The 24,458-nt window shown below is 45.5% G+C and overlaps 2 protein-coding genes across 8 annotated transcripts in view; one reads left to right on the top strand and one right to left on the bottom strand.

Moving 5' to 3' along the window:
* DLEC1 (DLEC1 cilia and flagella associated protein) overlaps positions 1–10,697 on the top strand; it is an 88,416-nt gene extending 77,719 nt beyond the window's left edge. For all 6 annotated transcript variants that reach the window (XM_054060171.1, XM_054060170.1, XM_054060169.1 and 3 more), the window contains 8 exons: positions 277–399; positions 1,164–1,258; positions 1,350–1,434; positions 2,327–2,527; positions 3,373–3,534; positions 5,110–5,263; positions 5,855–5,975; positions 9,132–10,697. In XM_054060171.1, the coding sequence (XP_053916146.1) occupies positions 277–399; positions 1,164–1,258; positions 1,350–1,434; positions 2,327–2,527; positions 3,373–3,534; positions 5,110–5,263; positions 5,855–5,975; positions 9,132–9,255 (1,065 nt within the window). In that variant the 3' untranslated portion in view covers positions 9,256–10,697. The remainder of the gene's footprint in view (positions 1–276; positions 400–1,163; positions 1,259–1,349; positions 1,435–2,326; positions 2,528–3,372; positions 3,535–5,109; positions 5,264–5,854; positions 5,976–9,131) is intronic.
* ACAA1 (acetyl-CoA acyltransferase 1) lies at positions 9,657–23,227 on the bottom strand. 2 transcript variants are annotated; one of them, XM_054060175.1, is made up of 12 exons: positions 22,982–23,227; positions 21,553–21,646; positions 20,610–20,667; positions 19,685–19,764; positions 19,225–19,267; positions 16,962–17,060; positions 16,284–16,364; positions 14,211–14,401; positions 13,932–14,111; positions 13,073–13,128; positions 12,361–12,506; positions 9,657–11,456 (listed from the first exon to the last, which is right to left on the bottom strand). In XM_054060175.1, exons 1-12 carry the CDS (start codon positions 23,210–23,212, stop codon positions 11,381–11,383), a joined length of 1,335 nt encoding a protein of 444 aa, XP_053916150.1. In that variant the 5' UTR covers positions 23,213–23,227; the 3' UTR covers positions 9,657–11,380. The 2 variants fall into 2 exon arrangements, with proteins under 2 accessions (XP_053916150.1, XP_053916151.1); XM_054060176.1 differs by having other exon boundaries at positions 9,662–11,456; positions 21,553–21,655; positions 22,982–23,124.
* Positions 23,228–24,458: the final 1,231 nt, after the last annotated feature.

Raw genomic sequence — 24,458 nt, 5'->3', positions numbered from 1 at the left:
AACAGGTGTGTATGTATGCTTGTGTACTTAGGGAGTTGGTCTGTGATGGTGCTTAAATTGTTGATGCTAAAGAGTGGCTACACCGATACTTGCAGCTGAAAGAATTACGTCAGTTTTGTTGTTGCATGTTGTCATTTCACTCAAGCCTGAGCATAGCCCATCCCCAGGAGATTCCTTGCAGCTTGTGCAACTCCATTTTAGCAGCTGAGCCCTGAGGATGCTTGTGCAATCTCGGGCTGCTCCCTGCACTGCTCAACAGTTGTTTTTCGGCTGCAGATGGTTCCAGGAGGTGGCAGCATCTCTGTTTGCATCTCCTTCACCCCACGGGTCCTGCCAGAGGCTGTGGCTGAAGTGGAGTGTAAAGGATTTGTGCTGTGTTTCATGAGCCTAGATGACAAGGTAAGCTGGCTAACACAGCAAGGCTAAAGATGATGAGAAAACAATCATTTCCCTTCCTGTAATTTTTGTACAGTCTGCTGTATACCTGGCCAGTCTGTATAAACAGTCCTGTACATCCTTCCTTAATTAGCGTTGTTCATTTGTTGCATTTGCCTCTTAGCTTGGAAGCATTCTGGGGTGGAAACGTCACAGTCTTCATACATTGTCTGGTGCAGCAGACCCCAGACAAAAGCCCAAGGTTTGAAACGCTATCACAACATCAGGTTTTATTGATAACAACAGTTAACAATGGTACTGAGGCTCAGGACTGCTGAGTTATGTTTCTGGCTCTGCATCTACCTTCCTGTGTGGATTTGGACAGCATATCTCACCTCTGGGAAGCTTCCTCTTCCACAACTGCAAGTGCGGCTCACAGGCTAAAGCACAGCTTGAATGGTGCTTTATGAATAGCTCTGTGATTCTCCAACATGAATCATTGCAAAGGTGCAAAGTATAATGAATGAATGACAATAGAATATTCAATAAAAACATCCCGAATGTTCCTGACTCCTAGAGGAAGAGACATCTGCATCTGTATTAACGACAGACATTCAGAGTTGAGCTACTGCTTAGCTTTTGCTGTTCCTTGCCTTTAGCCATCCTGTCTTACAAGCAGGGAATACATTGTCAAGCAGACTCCTAGTTTGGCCAACAGCTTCTCGGGCTAAAAGTAGGTTTTAGTGCTATCAGTTCACACACCATTTCTGTTTTCATTTTGTTGTCAGCTTGCAAAGATGGTACCTGACAAAGTGAACCGCAAACATGGCTATGATGCTCCACCGTTACGAGTTGACTTGCAAGCTTTTGTAAGGCATGCTCTGTAAGTACCATCACACCCATGGCTGGTGTGTTCATGGAGGGAAATGGCCTGGAGGGAAGGGCTCTGACTATTTCTGGTTCTTTACGCTCAGGTTAAAAATAGATATGCCTCATGATGGAGGAATGGTGTTTTATTCAATGGCAAGTGATCTCCTACCAGATCCACGTCTGTCAAGAGTGAGTATTTCATGTATTGATGTATTTCAGATGGGGAAGGGCTCTTTATCAGGAAGTGCAGGGACAGGACGAGGGGTGACAATTTCCAGCTGAAAGAAAGGAGATTTAGGTTAGACTTTAGGAAGAAATTTTTTCTTGTGGAGGTGGTGATACACTGGAACAGGTTGTCGAGAGAAGTTGTGGATGCCCCATCCCTGGAGAATGTTCAAGTCCAGGCTGGATGAGACTTTGAGCAACCTGCTCCAGTGGAAGGTGATTGTGCCTGTGGTAGAGGAGTTGGAACTGGATGATTTTAAGGTCCCTTCCCACCCAAACCGTTTAATGCTTCCATGATTCTGTGATTCTTTCTTCAAACTTGAAGTTAATAATCCAGTGTCTTTACATGAGGCAGAGCCTGTAGTGTTCTTATCAAATAAAACTGGATGTACTTTGTTTTCACAATGCATCTTTATCATTTTTACGCCTTATGTTGCTGTTTTCCATATTGCACATAACAAGGTAGGTGAGACAGAAGGACTACAAGTGCTTATTATTCAGGAATGAACAAAGCTGAGCTCTGACGATGCGTATTTTATGTTTCTCTCTTTGTAGAGGAGTTTGTAAGTAGAAAAATAAGCACTTGTTTTCAGAACATAAAGGTCTGATAGCAGAATGAGTCAGAGCGGCACGGTCAGTTTCTGTGACCTTTGACGGTCAAAGACTTTTAAACTTTATGACATTATTGGTATTTTGTTTTTTTACTCATGGAATTTTGAAAAACATAAGTAGAAAATACTGATTACTTTGGGTTTCAAGTCTTTTGAATCCCTGGTGGTGCTGAATGAGTGGACAGCCTAGCACAAACCTCTCAAGGGAGTTTAAACTAACCAGTTTTGAATCATCTCTCCACCAGGTTTTGACAGATTCAGTAATGACTCAGAGTTTGAAACTCATCAATTGCACTAAGGTTCCTCTGTACTTCAGGCTCCTTCTGTCTACGCCCTTCAGCGTGTCCAGTACAGATCCCAAAAAAAGCACCAAAACATCCCACAGCAAGAAGGAGGAAAAAGAACACCAACCACAACTTGTACTTTATCCACAGCAAAACATACTGGTAGGCTCAAAAATAATAATCCTGTGCCAGAATAGATAGTTCAGTAATTGGTGTGTTAGCACGGCCCAGATGAACCACAAGAAAAATGCAACCAGTACAGAAATCTTTCAATTCCAGGGGAAACAGTGGTATATTAGCAGATGCTCATTGCTGTAATTCTGCCTGCATATTGCAGGTAAAAGCTGTTTTTCTGCAGTGGCCCCATATGCATTGCTCATCCACACTGGCCTGTTGCAAACTCCCTGCAGTTTCTGGAGCTCACCTAAATCCATAGCTGTGTATATGCTGGATAAATTAAAAGATTTCCGAAGATTGCAATACCTCATTTCCTTAAATTACATGCCGGCAGTGCAAACACAGAACAATTTGTTTTGCGTGTTCTCAATGTCATTAAAGGAAACCAAGTCCTGGATCCAGGAACTAGGGAGGGTGCAAAGAACGAGTAACAGCTGCATTTTTGACACGTGCTTCTCATTTTTTCAGTGTTCATTTTGACATAGAGACACATGCATCTTAATTCTGCATGTGCGGAGAGCTTTGGGAATGTGTTATTTGTAACCTCAGGAATTGAGAACCTTTGTCTTGCTAGAGCCTCTTTTTCCCTTGTGGCTCAGAGATCAGCTGTTCACCTTTACACTATGTCTGTGCACTGGATTCATAGGAAATATCTGGGTTTTTTCTCTTGAACTGTATTGCTTTGTTCCAGTGGGAATTTGGTTGCTGTCATGACACCTTTGGGTTCCAGTGGGAAAATGTGCGCCTGGGCCTTTGAGCAATGTTTACTTTGGATTTCCTGCACACTGTGTCTTCTTATGTGATGGTCATCCGAATTCCTCTTCCGACAGGTGAAAGTGTCATTCCACACAACTCCGGAGTTACTTACATATCAACATTTGCCAGATACCCAGCTGCTTCCTGGACTCCAAGTGCTCCAGTGTGAGAACGGAGAGAGAAAGCTGAAGTTTAATCAAAATCTGGTCATTGAACATAGTAACAATACTACCCAGGTAAGATCAGAACAAGATGTCTGGGCCTTGAGAAAGGTCTGTAGAATCATACAGTCGTAGAATGATTTGGGTCAGAAGGGATCTTAAAGATGATCCAGTTCCAACTCCCCTGCTATGGGCACAGACAATTTCCACTGGATCAGGTTGTTCAAAGCCTCATCCAACCTGTCCTTGAACACCTCCAAGGATGGGGCATCCACAACTTCTCTCAACAACCTGGTCCAGTGCTTCACCACCCCCACAGCCAAAATATTCTTCCCAATGTTTAACCTAAATCTGCCCTCTTTCAGCTGAAAACTGTTCCTCCTTGTCCTATCACTTCACTCCTTGATAAAGAGCCCCTCTCAGTTTTCCTGTTGGCCTCGTTTCAGTACTGGAAGGCTGCTAGAAGGTCTCCCAAAGCCTCTTTTAGACTAAACAACCCCAACTCACTCAGCCTGTCCTTGTATGGCAGGTGCTCCAGCCGTCTGATCATCTTCATGGTCTCCTCTGGACTTACTCTAACAGAGCACATGTCCTTCCTGTGTTGAGGACTACAGAACTGAACATAAGACTCCAAACAAGTTCTCACAAGAGCAGAACAGAGGGCTAGAATAACTTTCCTCACCCTGGTGGTGACAATTCTTTTGCTGCAGCCCATGATATGATTGACTTTCTGGGCTGCAATGTTTTATCAGCACCTCTGACTCTGACTCGTCTTTGAACTGCAGCCATCTGTGTCACCCAGTTGAAGTGAATGGCCTTAGCTTTGCAAAAGGAGATGGTTTTCTGTTGAGGCTCTCAAAGCGGCTTTGGGTCAGCACCCTACTGCTTGCACCCAAGCTTTTGGCACCGCACAGTGGCCTGGCTGATACGGCTCAGCCAAAGGGCAGCACACTCCATCGTGGTGTGACTCTCAGTGTCTTCCAGAGACATGGGGTCAGGACTGTCTCAGCGAACACACCAGCCACTGAGTCACCAAGTGCCGCCTCCTGCAGTACCCAAGTACTTCTCGGAAGTCTTCTGAATCAATCTCCTCTGGTGTGGTCACAGTCCACATACAGTTAAGGACCGATTGTTGTTGGATGGAAAGCTATAACCCCCCCAGGTCTTCAGCAGTACCACTATGCTGCAAGCTTGGGGTTTTCTTCATACCAAGTATTTCTGAGGACTGATGCCTGTGAGATCCAAGCACCATAGCTAAGATAGAGTCACTTTAATAACAATCTTGTGCAAGCTGCACAAATTGAATGACTCACAGCGGGCCATATACAGTCCTGAGGGACGACAAGATGCTGTAATGTCTGCATCTCCTCAGAAAACCCTAATAACAAACCAGAATGTTCACTCCATGGTTATTTCATTAAGACCACAATGTCTGGTTTGAAAGCCTATCCCGAAACAGCAAAACAAGCAACAACTTAATTCACTCAAAGCTGCAGAATGGGGAATTGACTCTTACAAAAGAACACAGAACATGTACTCTTGATTCAGTCCTTGAGGTAAGAATGACCCAGCTGTAGAAGATATTATTAACGCTCTACAGAAATAAGGTGGGGTTTATTTTTCTCCTTTCCCTTCCCTCTTGTTTTGCAGCTGGTCCCAGTGACTGCGTACCTCACTGTTCCAGTTCTGGAGCTCTCTTGTGACACAGTTAATTTCAAGACCTGCTTTGTTGCACAGACCAAGACCGAACATGTCTTCCTGTACAATAGGAGTGGCTGTAGAAGTTACTGGACTGCTTTACTGGGTATTCTGGCTTTGTAATTGGATTTCCTTGTCATATAGTTTCACTCTTAAGTGTTTTTTTAGTAAGACTCCATGTGCTTACTCCGTATATGGCCAATATACGATCATGTTGGCTGCAAACATATCAGGTCTGATTCTTTTCTCATTTAGGTAGGCTTTCTCTTTTATTTTGTTTTTGGACATCACTGTATCTCTACTGATTTCAGCAGTTACTCCAGATTTAATCAAACAATTGGTTCACAGCCCGCACAGGTAGTGGACATTCTTTGTTCATTTATAATACAGTCCAGAGGCAAGAAGAAGCAGCAGCTCCACGTGAGTTCAGTTCGAGTTTGTGCCTAATGACGTTAACAACAGATGGGCGTCAAAGTAAAGAAGCTTTATTACTTTGACATGGAGGACATTGATCACTCCTCTTGGTCAGAGGATGAAAACAGAAAATGGCCACATGCATAGAAAGCCTCTGACAGTGCAAGACATGATTTATTAGCTGGCCAGCAAGAAGGCACATTGTTTTGAGTGCTTCATGCTGAGCAAACCTATACGAAGGCTCTTGTTTTGCTTTGTTTGATATTTGCCCCTTTCACTGCAGATGAATGGGAAAGGCATAACAACCCAGACGTATTTTCTGTCTCCCCTGCTAATGGTGTTTTGGAGGCACGTGAAGGAGACCAACCTACCAGAGAGATTCTGCGGATCAGCTTTACTGCAAGGTACAGTTCACAGGACTGAAATATTACTGGTCTTCCCCATCAAGCCCAGACTTACAGCAGGAGTAGTCACTGAAAGCAAAGAACAATTCTGCTCTCTTCTTGTGTTCTCATTTTCCTTTTAGCACTTGCCATTCCTGGGCTTCCAGCTGATAACTTTTTCCATATAAGCATGTTCTCTACCCTGCTCCCTTATATGGGATTTCTTTTGGATTTGACACCCAGAATTTCATGCTGTAGGCTTACCCACTTAGCATCATGCTTTCCAACAGCTGGCATGACACAGACCATGTACCACTGGATAAAATCCCTCTTTTTAGGGCAACATCTCCAATCTCAGGCCTGAAACTCAGTGCAGAGTTGGATGCCTTATGCTGGAACATTTCAGAATTCCAGTAAAGCATCTCTTTGTCATGCAGGAAAGCGTAACATCTTTTGCAGTCAGGCTCAGGGATCCGTGGTTATGTGGCTGCTCTCTAGAAGTAATTTTTTTTTAGTCCTTTACTGTCCTACAAACATTTCGAGTTCCTCCTGATGAAGTAAATAGAGCAAAATGTTTTACTAATGCAGTGATACAACTCATAGAATCATTAAGATTGGAAAAAAACTTAAAGATCATTAAATCCAACCATCAGCCCAACAGCACCATGCTCCCGAAGTGCCACGTGTACATAATTTTTTAACACCTCCAGGGATGATGACTCAACCTTTTCCCTGGGCAGTCTGTTCTAATGCTTCACCACTCTTTTAGTAAAGAATTTTTTCCTAATATCCAATCTGAACCTTCCTGGTGCAACCTGAGGCCATTTCCTCTTATCCTATCACTTGTTACTTGGGAGAAGAGACCAATACCCTATTCTCCTTCCAGAGTGCTGTAAAGAGGGATGAGGTCTCCCCTCAGCCTCTTCTCCAGGCTGAACAACCCCAGTTCCCTCAGCCACTCCTCATAATGCTTGTGCTCCGTACCCTTCACCAGCTTTGTTGACCCTCCTGCAGATGCACTCCACAAATGTCTTTTTTTGTACCGAGGGAACTAAAACTGAACACAGGATTTAAGGTGCAGCCTCACCTGCACTGAGTACAGGGGGACAACCACTTCCCTACCTCTAAATTTGTTTTGCCTAACCTGGTGCATTGTTTAGTGTAACAGCAATGCTGATGTTTGAGAAAGCAAAAAAAAGAAAAACAATGTATTTTTGTTGTCTGTAGTCCAAACATTTTGTGCTCAACAAAGATATAATGCAAGCTGCAGGCAAATGACAGCAAAGAACAGAAAAGAGTAGATAAAATGGGATTTCTTTGTCCTATCAACATCTAATATTGTTCTAATTATGTTTATGGACATTTTATCATAATGTCTTGTTGAAGCTAGAGATTACTTGTGAATGGCAGTAGTTCCTTTAATTTCTTTGCTTTAATTAGAGAGATACAGCTCCTGTAAGATAATTCAGCTTCCATTACAAATTATTTTCTTGGAACTTGTCACCTGGTGGCAGAATGTTTAATTACAGAAGTCTGTCCCATGTGATTACGGTGAACTCTGACCACTGCCAACAAGGAAGTTTCAAGGAGCAAACTACGCATGACATGTTACTGCCCTAACTTCACGATCCCTGAAACACACCTTGAGAACTCGATGGTTGGAGCTGCTTCTTCTAGTTGTCCTTGCTCTGAGCAGCGTGGTGACCAGAGATCTCCTCGTGTTCCCAACTACCTGCATTTTCCTGGAGTGCTTCTGCCTTGGGCAGCCCGATCTAGTGGGACGTGTCCCTGCCCATCACGAGGGGGTGGAACTAGGTGATCTTTAAGGTCCATTCCAACCCAAACTATTCTATGATTCTATGCCTGAAGTGCTTCTCTTTGTCTGACAATAGAAACACCGATCAGCATGCCTGAAAGTACCAGAAAGCAAAGATGTTGCTGTACAGCAAGGAGCTCATCTGTTCAGCTCCAGACAAAGAATTCCCAACACAGGAAGAGCTCAGGACCAGTGTGGCAGTAGTTAATAATTACACACAAGGTGTGAGGTGATTTTAATAATTCACCTTGCTATAACAGTGGTCTTCCTGCAGGGGAATTTTGTATGGGAAGGGAGAAACAAAAGTTGTCTGGCAGAACAGGCTCTTGCCTGAGGCCTTTACAACCACCGTCTCTCAGGCGCAGAGAAGCCCTTCAGAGGGAGTCTCAGGAGCGTAGGGTAACAGTGGCCTTGGGCGAGTTCTGCTGTGAGACTTCCACTTAGCACAAGGGATAAAGCTGTGCTTCCTGTAAGCTTTTTGATGTTCATTTACAACCTGGACTCTGTTGGCTGCCCCATGTCTTAAGGGAGGTAACAGAAACTTTTTCATTTCAAACTTTGTCTGGCACAGGGAAGAGTTTTCACACCACAGCAGTGTAGGCATTTGCTCCCAAATGACAGCCCCCAGCAGAGCTTCATTTTATTTAATTAACTAAAATAGAATTTCACAACTAGGAAGACACTAAAGTGTCACCTCCCATATGAGGAAAGGCTGGGAGAGTAGGGCTAGTTTAGCCTCAAGAGAAGGCTCTGGGGAGATATTAGAGCAGCCTTCCAGTACTTTAAGGGGAGCAACAGGAAAACTGGTGAGGGGCTTTTTATCGCAGAGTGCAGTGATAGGATTGAGGGGTAACAGTTTCCATCTGAAAGGGGAGATTCAGATTAGATATTAGGAAGAAATTTATTACTGTGAGGATGGTGAGACACTGGCACAGGTTGCCCAGAGAAGTTGTAGATACCCCGTCCCTGGAGGTGTTCAAGACCAGGCTGGATAAGGCTTTGAACAACCTGAGCCAGTGGAAGGTGTCCAGCCCATGGCAGATGGGTGGGTGATCTTTAAGGTCCCCTCCAAACCAAACCATTGATTCTATTATTCCTCCTTCAAACATGGAAGTTAATAACTCGTTGTCTTTATATGAGGCAGAGACTGTAGGATTCCTATCATTCTATAGGTAGCCACAGGATGTGACATTACGAGGTGCAAGTGCCACCTGCAGACTCAACACTAACACTAGAGACTGGTGCTTGTGACTAGGAGCAGTTTATGCCTTAGAGCACCATTCTTCCTCTCCAAAGTAACTAATTCCATCCTTAAACACAGAATTGCTGTAATTGAACCATCTTCTCCCTCTGCCCCTCAGGAGCGATGTTGAATACGAAAATATTGTGACCATTACTGGAATGCTGGGAGAGATGCCTTGGAAACTACAGCTCAGGGGACAGGGAACATACGACGAAAAGTATGAAGAACTGGATTTATCTTAAGCAAGAAAATGTGGAACATGTTAAGGTAACAGGTTGGATGCAGGCGTGCCAGCAGCTGAGCCTGCATTTTCTTATACTTCTGTTGTTTTAATTTGGACTGGAATTTCAGCAGAATGAAATTATAAGTTACGAGGAAAAAAAACTCATGGTACCTTAAAGCAAGAAGTCATAGTCTCACTCTGTGTTATTCCTTTGATCGCTATGATAAGCTTACCATCACCCACAAAACCGGGCTCAGCAAAATAACCGGTTTGAAGCTGCAGAGCGGCAATGAGTTAGACCAAACCCCTGTGCATCACAGCATACCTCAAATGGCAATTAAAGACCATTCTTACCTTAAAAGCAGCTTTTGTTTTATCTTGTTTATTTGCTTGACATTAAAACAGACATTGACACATCATAAAAGCAAGGATTAGTGAACAGGAAAGCATTCCCTGGGCTGTTTTCTCAGTGCCTTGCATGAACAGGGGAAGACCCGGCTTTCCCTGGAGTCCTTGGAAAACTACCAACCTGCATGTTTCATCATGCTTGGGTACTGAGAACATCCCCTTCAGCTACAGAGGGAGGAACCTTTCCTCCTTTTAATTCCTCCCCCCACACACACACACATGGTTCTCATTTACTCACAACTCTCTTTAAATGTTTTTAGTATTACTTTAGCTAAAGGTCACTGAAATTCCCACTTCTGAGTCTGTTAAGTTTCCCACTCCCATCGTATAATAAAAGGTTTTTGTTAACAGCAGTGCATGTGGGGAGGACTAGAATCCATGCTGGAGGAAAACAGAAGGCACAGGATAGCTGCCTCCTGCCTCGTTTAAAACATTTGTACCATACTAGCACTGCAATCTCATTTTACAGACAGGAACTTCAGTGTGGAGAAAGGATCCTTGGAGATGCCAAAGCCTCTCTGGCCCCTGTAAATAATTCCATGGTTTTGCTCCATAATACATGACAGGGGATCGCTGGGGAGTGAGACTAGAGAACAGGAAAGGGAGAATATTGAAGAGCTCTAGCTAATCGTGACCTTCGACTAACAATCATCGTAAAGAGAAAACAAATATATTGCATTTATATACCATTTGCCCAATTGTATTTAGTGCAAAACTTAAGAGCCAGGACGAAGAACTTGAGTCTGTATTACAGATTTACACTTCTCTACCATGTCAAAAACAATAAGTACATTTCTTTTCCATTCTTTTACCTCCGAGTTTCAGTGATACTTCTGCTCAGAAGCAGAAGAAAAGATAAGGGAGAGCTTTACAAGATGAACTGCAGATTTGTACTGAGATGTCACTGATGTTGATGTAGTGTTTGCAGTAGGAATAACACTGAAATCTGGTTTATGTTAGGTAAGTAAATATTATTATGCTTGAGTTTTTCTTCTAAGTTAGAGTCACACAAGCTGATAATTAGAAATGTGTTGTAAAAGGTGGAATGGTCACTTGCAAATTCCTGGCTTCTACCAACTCAGCCTGTTCAGGCACCTCCTGTGTGAATCACTCTCTAGTTGTTCCACTTTCCCCCACCAGAGGCTTCAGAGCAGTTTGGTTGAAAGCATAAAGCTACAGCACATCCTCCAGCATGGGAACAAGTTAAGACAGAGCTTACAACTTGACTAGAACAGACATGGCTGTAAAGGAAATGTTAAATCTTTGCACTGCTTTCAAAACTAGCTGCCCGAGACTTCTTGCAAGATGGGGAAATCTTTTAAGAAAACTCTGGAAAAGCCTTTCCATGTGCACTGTTGTTTTCATGTTGAGCAACTGTTTTAAGACAATTTGTCAAAGAAGACTGTACCATGAACTACTTCTCTCTGATAATGTTCACAGAGTAAAGAGATCAATTCAATTAGAAATATTCATTCATGATCACCACACAATGGCCTGTATGGAACTGCACCTAAACTCATTTCTCTTCTCATACCAGGTTGCCACATTTGCCAGTTTTGCATTTTCCCACGTGCATAGTAGATCTGTGCAATTTATTCTACTTCGCAATTTGTGCCTATATTTGTAGATCTAGTAACGAACCCCTGAATCCACTTGATTTCACAGTGCAAATTATATGCTATTATGAGAGAAGGCAGAAAATTAGCGGTTGCATTGTTTCCTCAGGACACTGGAGTTCAGTTCCCCGGGTACTCAAATACTGCTGCAGCACCCATGCCAGTTCCAATGCACATCGACACAACACCGTATGCTCTGAAAGGAAAGAACACATGGAAATTACAAAACAGATCAGGTTTAGATATCTGGAGAAAAAAGAACACAATACATTTCTGCTACCCATTGCTCTCTTGTGTCACCTGGAGAAGTGCCCTGGAGTTCTTGCAGGCTATTGTTGCCAGAACACATGGACACACGTTCCTCTGCCTGCTGTCTGGAGAAGCAAGCCCCTTGGCAACCTGCCTCGGACGTACCAGGACGTACCAGCAGCAAGGTCAAGCAAGGAGAACTGCTTTGGTTCAGATGGGCTGCCCTTCCCCTGGCTTTAGAATGTCAAGAGTTCAAGGTAAATTTGGACAGCTAGATGATGCGCAGTAGGATTTGTGGAAAAACAGTGCAAAGCCTGATTTCCAAGCAAGTTCTTCAGTCTGGGGTGCTTTATTGTAACTGCCCAATTTATGTGGCATTTAACAGCTCACCATCACTGTTACCCTCCCAGCAAGGGCACAGCTCATCGTAAGGTGCAGCCCAGTGACACAGTATGTGCCAGCCTCAAAGAGAGCAGCAACAGAGCCGGCAGCAGCTACACGGTTTCCTTCACACTTTGGGAAGAGCTGAAGTCCTGGGCAGAGGGATGGTGCTTAACTGTTACAAGGCCCGATGCAGCCCAGCCCACCAGCTCTGGCTGCTGACTCCCTGCTGATGCTGCACGGCACAGCCATCTGCTCCAGGGCCCTGCACCACCACTGACCAGGAGAGACTCTACATTCATGTGCAGCAAGACATTACAGAGCCCTCCACAAAACAACCACTGGGAATTTGTTCGAAGCTATTGGAGGGATGGAGAGAGCTCAATACAAACAAATGGTTTCTTCTGAGTTCAAGTTACGTTGTACACATGCACAAGGCACTCAGGCTAATACTGTTCCTCAGTGCTCACCTCTTCCCTCTGCGCTTCAGCTCATTGAGCAAAGTGACAACTTGACGAGCACCGGTACAGCCTAGTGGGTGTCCCAGTGCTATTGCTCCTCCCAGGGGGTTGACCTTCTCCATGGGAATGCCCAGCTTTTCAACACAGTACACAGCCTAGAAAGAAAAGAGGGGATGGTTTCATGGGGATACTCTTGCCTCCGTTAGTTCTCAGCTCTCCAGCAACAGAGCTGAGAGGATTGCAGAGAGGACTGGTGACCTTGTCTGTGTATAAGGAGGGACAGCAAACCATCTGAGGCAGCTCTGGGGGCTTCAAAACATTTGGGCTTAAAATTAATTTAGCTCAAACTATGTTTGTCACCACACAAATTCCACATCATTCATAGAATCACAGAACGGTTTGGTCTGGAAGGGACCTTAAAGATCACCCGATTTCAACACACCTGCTATGGGCAGGGACACCTCCCACTGCATCAGGTTGCTCAAAGCCTCATCCAGTCTGGCCTTGAACACCTCCAGAGATGGGGCATCCATGACTTCTCTGGGCAACCTGTGCCAGTGCCTCACCACCCTCACAGGAAAAAGTTCTCATCTGTATCTCCTCTCTTTCATCTTAAAACCATTATCTCTCGTCCTATCCCTGCAATGCCTGATAAAGAGCCCCTCCCCAGCTTTCCTGTAGGTCCCAGTTTAAGCACTGGAAGGCTGCTAGAAGGTCTCACCTGGCTTGCAAAGGCTTCATTAATTTCATATATATCGATGTCATTCAGAGTCAGACCTACAGTTCAGAAAAGTAAGGAATTAAAAGCAGGTATTTTTACTTATGACTACATCAAAAAGAATACTTCACTTAAAGTCTCCCTGTCTGAATTCTAGCTCTGCTCCTCTGATGACAAAAAGAGGGGGACCTTGGCTCCACGTGGAGTGTCTACACTTGCACGCATGTTTATGTACAATGATGTCTCAAGACTGCAAAATGTCACAGTTTGTGGTACTGTGTTACTGAGTTCACTGTGCTTCCTTAGGTTAAAGATTATTTCTTTGCAGAGGGATTAAAGATTGAAGGGTATTATGAGTCTGAAGGGTAAAACTATGGCCAAGCACATGACCACAGCAATGACAGATGGACACAATAATAATCATCAGCTCTAAAAGCTCTTTAACTTGATGATTATGATAAGAACCCCGAGGAAAGCCTGTTCACTGGTCAGATGCCAAAACTGTAAAGAAAGAAACCCCAAAACCAAACAGAAAACCAACACCCTCACAGGCTGGTCACAGTAATGAAGGAAAACCAGCACTAAGTGAAGACTACATCATTTGCCACACATTAAGAACTGCAGGATCAAATCCCAGCACAGTCTCAAAAAGCACTTAAAGGCTTAAAGGTGAGTGAATGACCATATATGAGTACAACTGGAAAGAATTACAATAATCCCAGTGGGATCTCTTTTAAGGTTTTGGATTTCAGTTCACTGTTCCTATGGCTGACAGCTGCGCGTGCTTGAATAATACAATCCCGAATTCCAGTCCACAGAGAGTGACTTGCCTTGTGCCAGACACTGTACAAGTGGTTCTTACCTGCCTTCTCCACAGCAACAGGGATGGCGTAGGCTGGTCCTATGCCCATAACATCGGGTGGGACTCCAACCACAGCGAAGGACCTGAGCACCCCCAGGACTGGGAGTCCCAGCTGTGCTGCTTTTGAGCGCTTTGCCAGGAGAACAGCAGCTGCTCCATCACTGACCTGGCTGGCATTACCTGTTGGAAGAGATCGATTAATACCTTTTTTGCCTAAGCACATTCTATTAGAAGGCAGGTAAACCATAGGGACACCACAAATTTAACAACAGAGCTGACCTGCCGTAGTGCTACCATCCTCTTTGAAAGCAGGCTTCAGCTTTGCCAAGCCTTCCAGGGTTGTGGAAGGCCTAATCCCTTCATCTTGGTGCACAGTGATTGTTTTTTGGTTGCCCTGATTATCTAGAACAGTAGTCTTCACTGGAACAATCTCAGTTTTAAACAGTCCCATCTGTTGAGCTTTTGCTGCTCTGTTAAAGAAGAGTAGGAAAAGTTACAATATTCTGGAAGCAAACTGCAAGAGAACTCGTGTCGAGGCAACCAGACAGTAAAAGAATGAGCCAAGGTGTGACTTGGCACACAGAGACATCATCAAGACAATAGACAAATACATATTTCCATTCATGGGAAGACAAACTTCTCACCTCTGCGTCACAGGCAATGCATCGCTAACATTATGGCTTTTTCTCCCCAAACTCAGGTCACAGGACCACGTGCTTGTGAGCAAGACCTCCATTGTGTTCCCATCAACCCCTTACTGACCACCACCAGCCCACAGCATGAGGTTGTACTTGGCCAGTGGTACAGTTTCAGCATAGATGTAAGAAAATAAATGGATCCTGACATTCAACCATCAGTTCTTCTTTTTGAGTTCAAAAAAGGCAAGTGGGCTAAGCCTCCACATAAAGCTAAGAATTTCTGACAAGTTAAGGAATGTCTGAAGTTTCCCTCATTCCTGGTTTTGTCCTATTAAAGGCAAGTTAAGCTTTAGACTACAGATTGATGATTAAGCTTTAGACTACAGATGATCAGGTACGATCATCTGGCATTTCAGTGTAACCTTTCAAACCAAAAAGAGTGCAATGCGTGTTGCATAGTTTAGTATGACTACATAAAAGATTACCACTTAATTTAGCAGTGAACGTAGGGTCTGGTCCCTGAGAGCAGCACCAGCAGTAGGAACAACTGACAGGACTGGACTGATATAATTAGGCAGAATGCAATCAGCTAAATTAGAATTAGCTCAGGACACACAGTTTTAATCTTTCATATAAACAATATATTTAAAAGCCTCCACAGCAAAGTTGATTTAGAATATTCACCTTCTGGCAGCAGAGCACCTTTCACAGAGAATATATTAGAGACTGAAAGTTTGTTTTACCCCCTCATCCCTTTACACTTTTACTAATAAAATGACAATAGTTAATACTCCCAGGTAAGCGAGAGTAAGAGCCAAGTGCTGAAGGACAGATCAGCAACTCCACAGATATCCTGAGACCGAGGCCAGAAAATCCCCCCTTTCCTCATGCAAGAGGCGAGGACCATGTTCACATACCCTTTTGTGTTATCAGTTCAATGTCAGTGAGAAAGGCTGGCATGCCAAGTTCCCTAGAAGCAGGGCCAGAATTTAAAGGTTAACTGGCCTGTGCAGCAGCTTCCTGTATTAGATAAATAATTGGACCGGGGCAATGCTTAAGCAGAGCTCTGGAAGTCAGTTTAACTCTTTGACAGCAGCACCTGTAAGGTACCAACTGCCAGAACAGCCCTATGGATTCCAGGGTCAATTGCCTTTGTCAACAATTTAACCAAAGAGGAAGGTTATTAGAGGTAGGTTTGGATTCATTTGGAGCCAAACACCTGCAGTGAAGACAAGCCACTCTTCTCATAAGCTCAGCACCTCTCTAGAAACAGCTAAATGTAAATACTCCCCCCTTAGGAAAGGTTCCTTCTGCCTCTGCTCCCATGTTGTTTCAAATGATGCTGAGACAAAGTCATGATGAAAATACTGCACCATGCGCTCATTTCAGAAACCTGATGGAGGCTGTGCCCTTTGGATGCGAAGAAGCACAGGGACACTCACTGCTTGAGGCTTGCATGCCTGGTGATCCATACGTGAGATTAGTCAAGCGATTCCCAGCACAGCTTCGGACTTGGGTTTCCCTATTGCACAACTCAGGACACGCCCTAATCTTCACCCTGACAATCACAAGCTTCTTCTTAGCTCACTATGAAGATTTGGAAGGCAACATGAAGGCTACACTTAACCACTCCTGGGGAGGAGCAATATGTTTTCGAGCTGTATTCACTGCTTAGATAAAAGGTTTAAAAAAAAAAAAAAAAAGCAGTATTTACTTTTGTTGTGAAGCCAAGGCAAAGGCATCTTGCTTCTTCCGGGAAACTCCAAACTTCTCTGCCACGTTTTCTGAGGTTATTCTGGGGGAAATAACATCACAGAATTAATCCAACGACTCATCTACTGTAACTGCAGTTGGTTTCTACAAAGACAACACAAACTACGAGCACTGGCTTTAGTCTCAAAGCTGACTGCTGCCTTCTCAACCTTGACCTGCTTGGCAGAAGCAAACCCTGAATCAAATCTAGTCCCGAAACATGATTCAAGTCCACTTTCACTGCTCATTAAGCCATTGAGCTTAAGACATGAGACAAGGAAACCTCTCATCAGAGTCACTGATCTTCCTCTGGCCTCCGTTTTACGTAATTAATCTTCTACCACAATCAAGGAAGATGGTGAGGCACTGGCACAGGTTGCCCAGAGAAGTCGCGGGTGCCCCATTCCTGCAGGTGCTCAAGGCCAGGTCAGATGAGGCTTTCAGCAACCTGATCCAGTGGGGGTTGGAACTGGATGATCTTTAAGGTCCCTTCCAACCCAAACCATGCTATGAATCTAGGATGTCAACACATACAGATCCAAGCTCACTGGATTCAGGTTGATCTGAAACAGTTCAGGTTAATTTTGAGGAGAAAGACCATCTAGAAAACCCCTAAACTTCGAGGACAGGAAAGACTTACCCCATAGGAATAAGGCAATCTCGAGCCTTGCTGTTCTCCATCATACTGGAACTGATATCTCCGGGGTTATTTGCACTTCTGAGGGACATAGTTTCCACACTAAACACAAGAAGAGTTCGAATTTACTACCAGTGCCTTCATACTACATTTGTGGTAATGGGTCAGTTAAGACTGATCAAACCTCAGTATCTTGACAACACTATTTCCTATTGCCCTCCAGAAACACAGCTAATAATTAAGAACAACCGAGGCAGAGGCTTTTCAATCATCAATATAAGAATTGCCATGAAATGAAAACACATTGGTAGATTAAACTGGTCCCTGTTTCACTAAGAACAGGATACCAATGTCAATAGTTAATTTCTCTGGTTCCCACAGCTAGGAAGGAATCGCTAACGATTCTGGCACTTTTGTCCTCAAGTATAATGTGAAACCTAACATCCTGTGAGTGGAGTTTCCAGTGAGATTGCCAACAGCCGTAATGATGCCACTTACAGCTTCAGAACTGGTTGGCAGCAGGGTAAGTATTAAGCAAACCATTATGCCATTTGTATTTCACAACATTGAGAATTTAAGAGACAGATCCCAGAGGCTGCAGTCTTTCACCTACAAATGAGTTACAGGATGGAAGATATCCAGTTTTACTGCATAAACATGCAGCCCTCCCGTAAGACCCATGAGCTTCTGTAAAGTTAGTCTAGACCATGAAGATTATGGAGGGAAGAAGGTTTGAATTCTACTCTGCACCATGCAAATGCACTCATGAAGAGTAAATAACATTGAAACTATTCCTGGGAAATGCAAGACAAGCAGAATATAAGGCTTTTATTTTCCCAAGCAGCTTATCCTAAGTCCTAATTCCAATCTGGGATGCTGCATTGCTCGATTTCAGCTGCATCCACTCCCTGAAGGAAGGTACAGAATTAGGTTTTAAGTAAGACCAACCCACAGCTACAGCATTTTGTGTTGCCTATCCAGCATTTCTCCACCTACAGAGAGGGCGAGTCCTCTCAGGGTGAGAACATGAGTTGGGATAAACCCAGCTCACCAACACCATTTGTAATGTACAGATATTACATCTTCATGGAGGACTCTGTGGGGTAGAGGTCAGAAAACTTCCCAAAATGAAACATAATAGCTTGCGTATCCAGAGGCAGAAGGTCTGGATCCCAAACCCTTTGAGCCTTTCAGTACCTTTAAGCATGCCATTTTGGTGGAAATAGCCAAGCAACTTCTTGAAATTAGTGTGTTGAGAGAGAAGGAGTGCAAAGCATCTTGTGTTCAAGCAGAAGTGTTCCCCATGAACACTGAGTGCTCAGCGCACATCAGAGGAACGTGCCTGTCCTGCTGAGCTGTTTATTTTGCAGAAGTCTAAAAAGGGAAGGGTGTTCTCAGCATCAGATCTTGCTCAACCAGGCAGGTGCAGGTGTTGAGAAGGTATAAATATTTTCCTAATGGCTACAAGGTGGCTGCGTACAGTAGTAATTCAAGAAAGACTTAGAGTTACCAAGGTAAATAAAAAGAGAAACCAATTATTTTAGGGCCAGGATTACTGAATACTTTTTTTTATTCATTGTTCAGAAGTGACTGTGTATGTGGTCACCAGTGTTTCTCCAAAGCCAACCTAACGTTTACATAATCTTCAAAAAATAAACACTTCTCACGACGAAGCAAAGAATATCATGCCCATCCACTACAGAAGAACATCTCTTAAGTCTGTAGAACAGCTATTAGTATGGGAAAGACATTAATTCTTTATCCAAGATAGCTGCTGGTCTTTCCTAAGACACTAATTAGTTGGATATCAGGTGAAAAGCTAATTACAGCAGGTTCCTTCGAGCTGTCAGAGCTCTGTACAGTTGGTATCCCACAGCAGGGCCAGAGGACTCTAACAAAACAGGCTTTTTGCAGACTTTTAAAGAGTTACTCAGCCTCTTACTGCAACACCAGCAGATGTGTCCCCAAGGCCAAAGCTTCCAGGGGAGCTAAAGGATTTTCAAGCATTGTCCCTCAGGCCCTTTAAGATGACCTGATCTGCAAAAGCACTCAGCAGCCTCTGGAAATACACCAGTTTCATCTGCAGTCACCACTTAAATTCAGGTCCTAATTTTAGAGTGTATTCACCCATTTGCCAAATGGACAGCACCTATTTCTTTGGGAGGGACAGATCTGGTTGGAAGGGATTTCCAGTTCCTCACTCACGAGAGCCACTGCAGAGGGACAGAGTAAGAAGCTAAGCAGTATCATAAAAAGACTTTCTTACCCACAGGCCAAGCCAATGTCATATGATCCATTTCGGATGCCACCTGTAACAGCAGTGCATAAACATTCTTACCGTCCTTAGGAGCAAAAGCACTTCCACTCCAGCTGTGGTTTCATGAACACCCCAGGCACCCACTATGGCCAAACGGAAGACTCCCTCTGCCTGCTGCCTCCAGGAACAGGAGCCAGGTCAAGGAGGTGATGGGGCTGAAGACCAACCATGACCTGATGTTCAACCAGAGCAGACAGAAGGGACCATTCTAGCATCTGCCTGATGTGGAAGTGATGTCTGAACTTATCCTCAAGGACACAGAAGTATTCAACTAACAACACACTGAAAATTCCTAACAGCATTAGACATTATCACTACTTTTACTCCTCAGAGAGACTGGAGGACAGGAAAAATAAGCACTCAGGGTGTGGCGGGTGTCGACTCCTACCCGAGTACCCATTACACTTACCAGCTATATTGATAATGGCCTGCAGCCCGGAAGAGCACTGCCGGTTCACGCTTGAGCACGGTACAGTCTCTGGAATACCACTAGAAAGTAAGACAGCATTGGCAAAGACTCAGTGATGAAAACCACACAACAAGCCAAACTTCTACAGAGAATATACTAAGCCACTCGATTAAACTTTAATCCTCAAGTTCAAGACAGGTCCCTTTATACATTTGTTGACCTATTTGGTTCTGCACCAAGAGAAAGCAAAGTTCATAGATAATTTTGAAACTCAATTTGCAGGTGGCTCCGAGTGCTGTTTACACACAGGTCTGTCTTTAGTACGTCCTCTGCATGCAAGGCCCTCTTGTGTGTCTCGTTCCCGAGCTCTGATAGGATCAGAAACACTGAAAAGTGCTGCAATATTCATAATTACTGGTGGGCTGTGTCTGCACCTCTCCCAAGTGGTGGTTGTACGCTGATTTATGGAAGTAAAATCACTTGGCAACAGACGTTGGCTGAAATATTTGGAAGCTAGGATCCAACTCAATGTGAACCATTGACCACAATGCCAGGAAACGAATAGAAAGACCTGAGACAACTCCACAATTTCAGGCCCACAGGGAGGAGAGAGAAGCACAGACTTGCAGCACAGAGAAGAAGCAGGGAGCCCACAAAACAAAATCTCCCATGTAGAGGCTCAGCACAGGTAGCCCAGATTAATCAGCCTCACCTCTGCCTCCCTGTCCTTTGACAGCAGGATTCTCCAAACCCTGTCAAAACACACGATCTCTCCAAACACACGATCAAAGTCTAATTTCCAGGCAAAAGGTGATTTGTCACAACTTTGTAGGAGCACACAAGCCTCATCGCAACCTCTGACCCAGTGCTGCTCCATAGCCAAGGCCCAAGGAAGGGAGGAACCTTGATCTGGCTGAGAGTTTACCTTAGAAACTGTGCCACTCTTGCTATCAAAGCACCAGCTCCAGGCTGCAACACGTTTCCTGGGTGCAAAGATACAATTCCAGTCAATCGCTTGCATTTCCCTTGCTACTTGCTGCAGGCATCATAAGGATGTTAATATCTCCACAGCTTGGTACAATCCAGCACCCGGATGAGACACCCACCGCCTGACAGAACAGTCATGAAGAATGTATGGATTTCATAGACATAATGATAGGCACTGACGCCTTCCGACTCCTCATTGCTTTCAGGTATCATAGAATAGTTTGGGTTGGAAGGGACCTTAAAGACCATCCAGTTCCAATCCCCTTGCCATGGGCAGGGACACGTTCCACTGGATCAAGCTGGTCAGGGCCTCATCCAACCTGGCCTTAAACACTTCCAGGGATGGGGCATCCATGACTTCCCTGGGCAACCTGTGCCAGGGCCTCACCATCCCCATCATGAAGAATTTCTTCCTAATGTCTCATCTAAATCTTCCTCCCTCCAATTTAAAGCCATTCCCCCTTGTCCTATCACTCCATGCCCTTGTAAAAAGTCCCTCCCCAGCTTTCCCGGAGGCGCCCTTCAGGTACTGGAAGGCAGCTCTAAGGTCTCCCTGGAGCCTTCTTTTCTTCAGGCTCAACAACCTCAACTGTTCTCACAGCAGAGGTTCTCCAGCCCTCAGATCATCTGTGGCCTCCTCTGGACCCATTCCAATAGTTCCATATCCTTCTTATGTTGGGCATTCCAGAATTGGACACAGTACTCCAGGTGGGGTCTCATAAGAGTGGAGTAGAGGGGGAGAATCACCTCCCTTGACCTGCTGGCCACGCTTCTTTTGATGCAGCCCAGGATATGGTATCGCATGTATGCCACATGACAGCCTGTCCCAGACAGCTGTCCAGACCGGGAGTTTCAAGACTGGACAGAGGTTGTTCACTCACCCACACAGATGTCTCCCAGGACCTCAGGACGAAGACTGACATCTTGAAGGACAGCCGTCATAACAGCGGACAGCAGCTCATCAGGAGTGGTATCCTAAAAGTCCTGGGGATTAGCACTACTTAATGAACACCAGAAACTGCCCCATCATCAGTTCACCCTTTCCCAGGGTAGGCGCATGATGCTCTGACAGCTTTACTCCACTTCCCAGCTCATGCTGCTGTCCTTTTCCTACAAACCTAGACTTATTCTGCATGGTTTGCACCCTGGGTGTCTTTCAAGTAACACATACTGCTTTCTTGCCTCCCTCAGTTTAACATCAGCACACTTTGTCAAGCCTTCAAAGCCAAACAACTTGTGGACTCGAGCCTTCAAAGCCAAACAACTTGTGGACTCGATAATCTCAAAGGGTGTCAACCTTACCTGTAATGGGACCTCAATGCCTTAGGGGGGGCTTAAATTACTGTGGGGAACCCAACCTAACAGATAGAGGGGTCCACCACCTGGGGGGGATCCCAACCCAGTGCTGGCATGGGAGGCAATGCTTGGGGGGGCCTTGACCCACTGCTGGGGGGCTCAGTGCCTGGGAGCGGGGGGAGCAATCAAACACGTCTGGTGGAGCCTCAGTGCCTGGGGCAGCCTCCAATCAGCACCTGGAAAGGGCAGGGAGGTAGCATTGGGGGGGGGGAGGATTCAACATCTGGAGGGACCCCGACCCAATGCTTGGGGGGGGCCTCAATGCCTGGGGGTGGACCCTGACCTAATGTGGGGGGGCTGAACACATGGCAGGACCCCAATTCAGTGCTAGGGAGGAGGGCTCAATGTCTGGAGGGGTCTCAATGCCTGGGGAGTCACCAACCCAAAAGCTGGGGAGTGGTCTCAATGCCAAATAGGGGGGCGTAAATCTCAATGCCAAGGGGAGCGGGGGTAAAAGGGGGGGGTCTCATCGCCAAAAGGGCAATTAGAGTGTGTCTCAGTGCTAAGGGGAGTTGGGGGCAGAGGGGTCTCAGTGCCAAGGGGAGTGGGGGCGGAGGTGTCTCAGTGCCACGGGGAGTTGCGGGGGGAGTCTCAATGCCAAGAGGGGGGAGGAGGGGAGTGTCTCAATGCCATAAAGGAAGGGGGGAGGTGTCTCAAAGCCAAAAAGGAAGGGGGGAGGTGTCTCAAAGCCAAAAAGGAAGGGGGGAGGTGTCTCAATGCCAAAAGGGGGGGGGGGGGGGGGGGGGGTGTCTCAATGCCAAAAGGGGAATGGGGGGGGGTCTCAATGCCAAAAGGGGAGTGGGGGCGGGGGTCTCAATGCCAAGGGAGGGAAACCTCAATGCCTGTGGGGGTTAGTGATGGGGGAGCCCCCAACACCTGGCGAGACCCCGGGAAGGAGCGGGAAGCCCCAGCCCCGAGGGGGGGGCGGGCAGGGCTCCTCCCCCCGGGCCGTACCTTGAAGCCGCCGCGCTTGGCGCGGGCAATGGGCGTCCTCCGCCCGTGCACCACTACCACATCGTCGGGCGAGGTCCCGGAGCGGCTGTGGCAGGGCACGGCCCGCACCCCGGTGACCGGAGCGGGGCCGCCGAGGTGCCCCAACACCAGCTGCGCCCGCCGCAACGCCGGCCCCGCCGCCATCTTCCCACCGCCGGCTCGCGGCCAGTCAAGACCCGGCCTCATTTGCATGGTCACGCCCCTTTCGCAAAGGAACGACCACGCCCCATCTGATTTTGGTGTCTTATTTGCATAGCACCACCCCTTCATTTACATAGACCCTACGCCCGGTGTGGCCCGGCCCCCGCCCCGGGTCCAGAGGGCGGGGAAAACTGAAATGGAGAGGCAGGAAAAACACGGACAAAGATCGATAAACAACTGTTAAAATAAACAGTTCTGTTTAAAATGAATAAGATGAATGAAAAACGAATGAAAAACTAAAAATAATAAAGGAAAAGGAAAGAGAGAAAAGAGGAAAAAATGGAAAAAAGGGGGAAAATAGAAAAAAGGGGGAAAAAGAGGGAAAAAGGGGAAAAGAAGAGAAAGAGAGGGAAAGAGGGAGAGACGGGGAAAGAGGAGGAAAAAATGGGATGAAAAGTCAGAGAAAAAGGGAGGAAAAGGAAAGAAGAGGAGGAAAAGAGAAGAGATGGAAAATGAGGGGGGAAGGGCAAAAAGAGGAAGAAAAAAGGGAAGAAAAGGCAGAGGAAGAGGGAAGGAAAGGGGAGAAAATAGGAGAAAAGTGGGAAAACGGGGGAGAAGTGGGAAAAGAGACAAGTGGGAAAACGGGGGGAAGGGAAAAAAGGGAGAAAAGAGGGGGAAAGGGAAGAGAAGAAAGGAAGAGAGGGGAGAGGAGAGGAGAGGAGAGGAGAGGAGAGGAGAGGAGAGGAGAGGAGAGGAGAGGAGAGGAGAGGAGAGGAGAGGAGAGGAGAGGAGAGGAGAGGAGAGGAGAGGAGAGGAGAGGAGAGGAGAGGAGAGGAGAGGAGAGGAGAGGAGAGGAGAGGAGAGGAGAGGAGAGGAGAGGAGAGGAGAGGAGAGGAGAGGAGAGGAGAGGAGAGGAGAGGAGAGAGGAAAAAGGAAGAAATGGAAAAAAGGATAAAAAGAGGTTGGGAAGGAAAATCAAGAGAAAAGAGTAAAAGGAGGAAGGAAAAAAAAAGGAAGAGAAAAAAGACAAAAGAAAAGAAAAGACAAAATAAGGAAAAATAAAGAAGAAATCGAAATAAAAGTAAAGCAGAACAAATTTTCTTCAGGGAAATGTAAAATAAAAATTTAAAAAATCAGTCAAGAGAAATGAAATTAAATAAATTTTAAAACCATAAACCCCAGTGGGTTTGGAGCATTTGATGTAAGTGGGATGCCAAGACAATGGGACACGTGGAGCTGTGGGGCCTCAGAACTGCACAGATTCCTTATCTTTAGGGAACTCCATCAACCATCAGGT

Source organism: Cuculus canorus, chromosome 2 (assembly GCF_017976375.1).
Source record: "Cuculus canorus isolate bCucCan1 chromosome 2, bCucCan1.pri, whole genome shotgun sequence".
Lineage (NCBI taxonomy): Eukaryota > Metazoa > Chordata > Aves > Cuculiformes > Cuculidae > Cuculus > Cuculus canorus.
The sequence above is the reverse complement of the archived record's forward strand: the minus strand, read 5'-3'. Positions and strand labels throughout refer to the sequence as shown.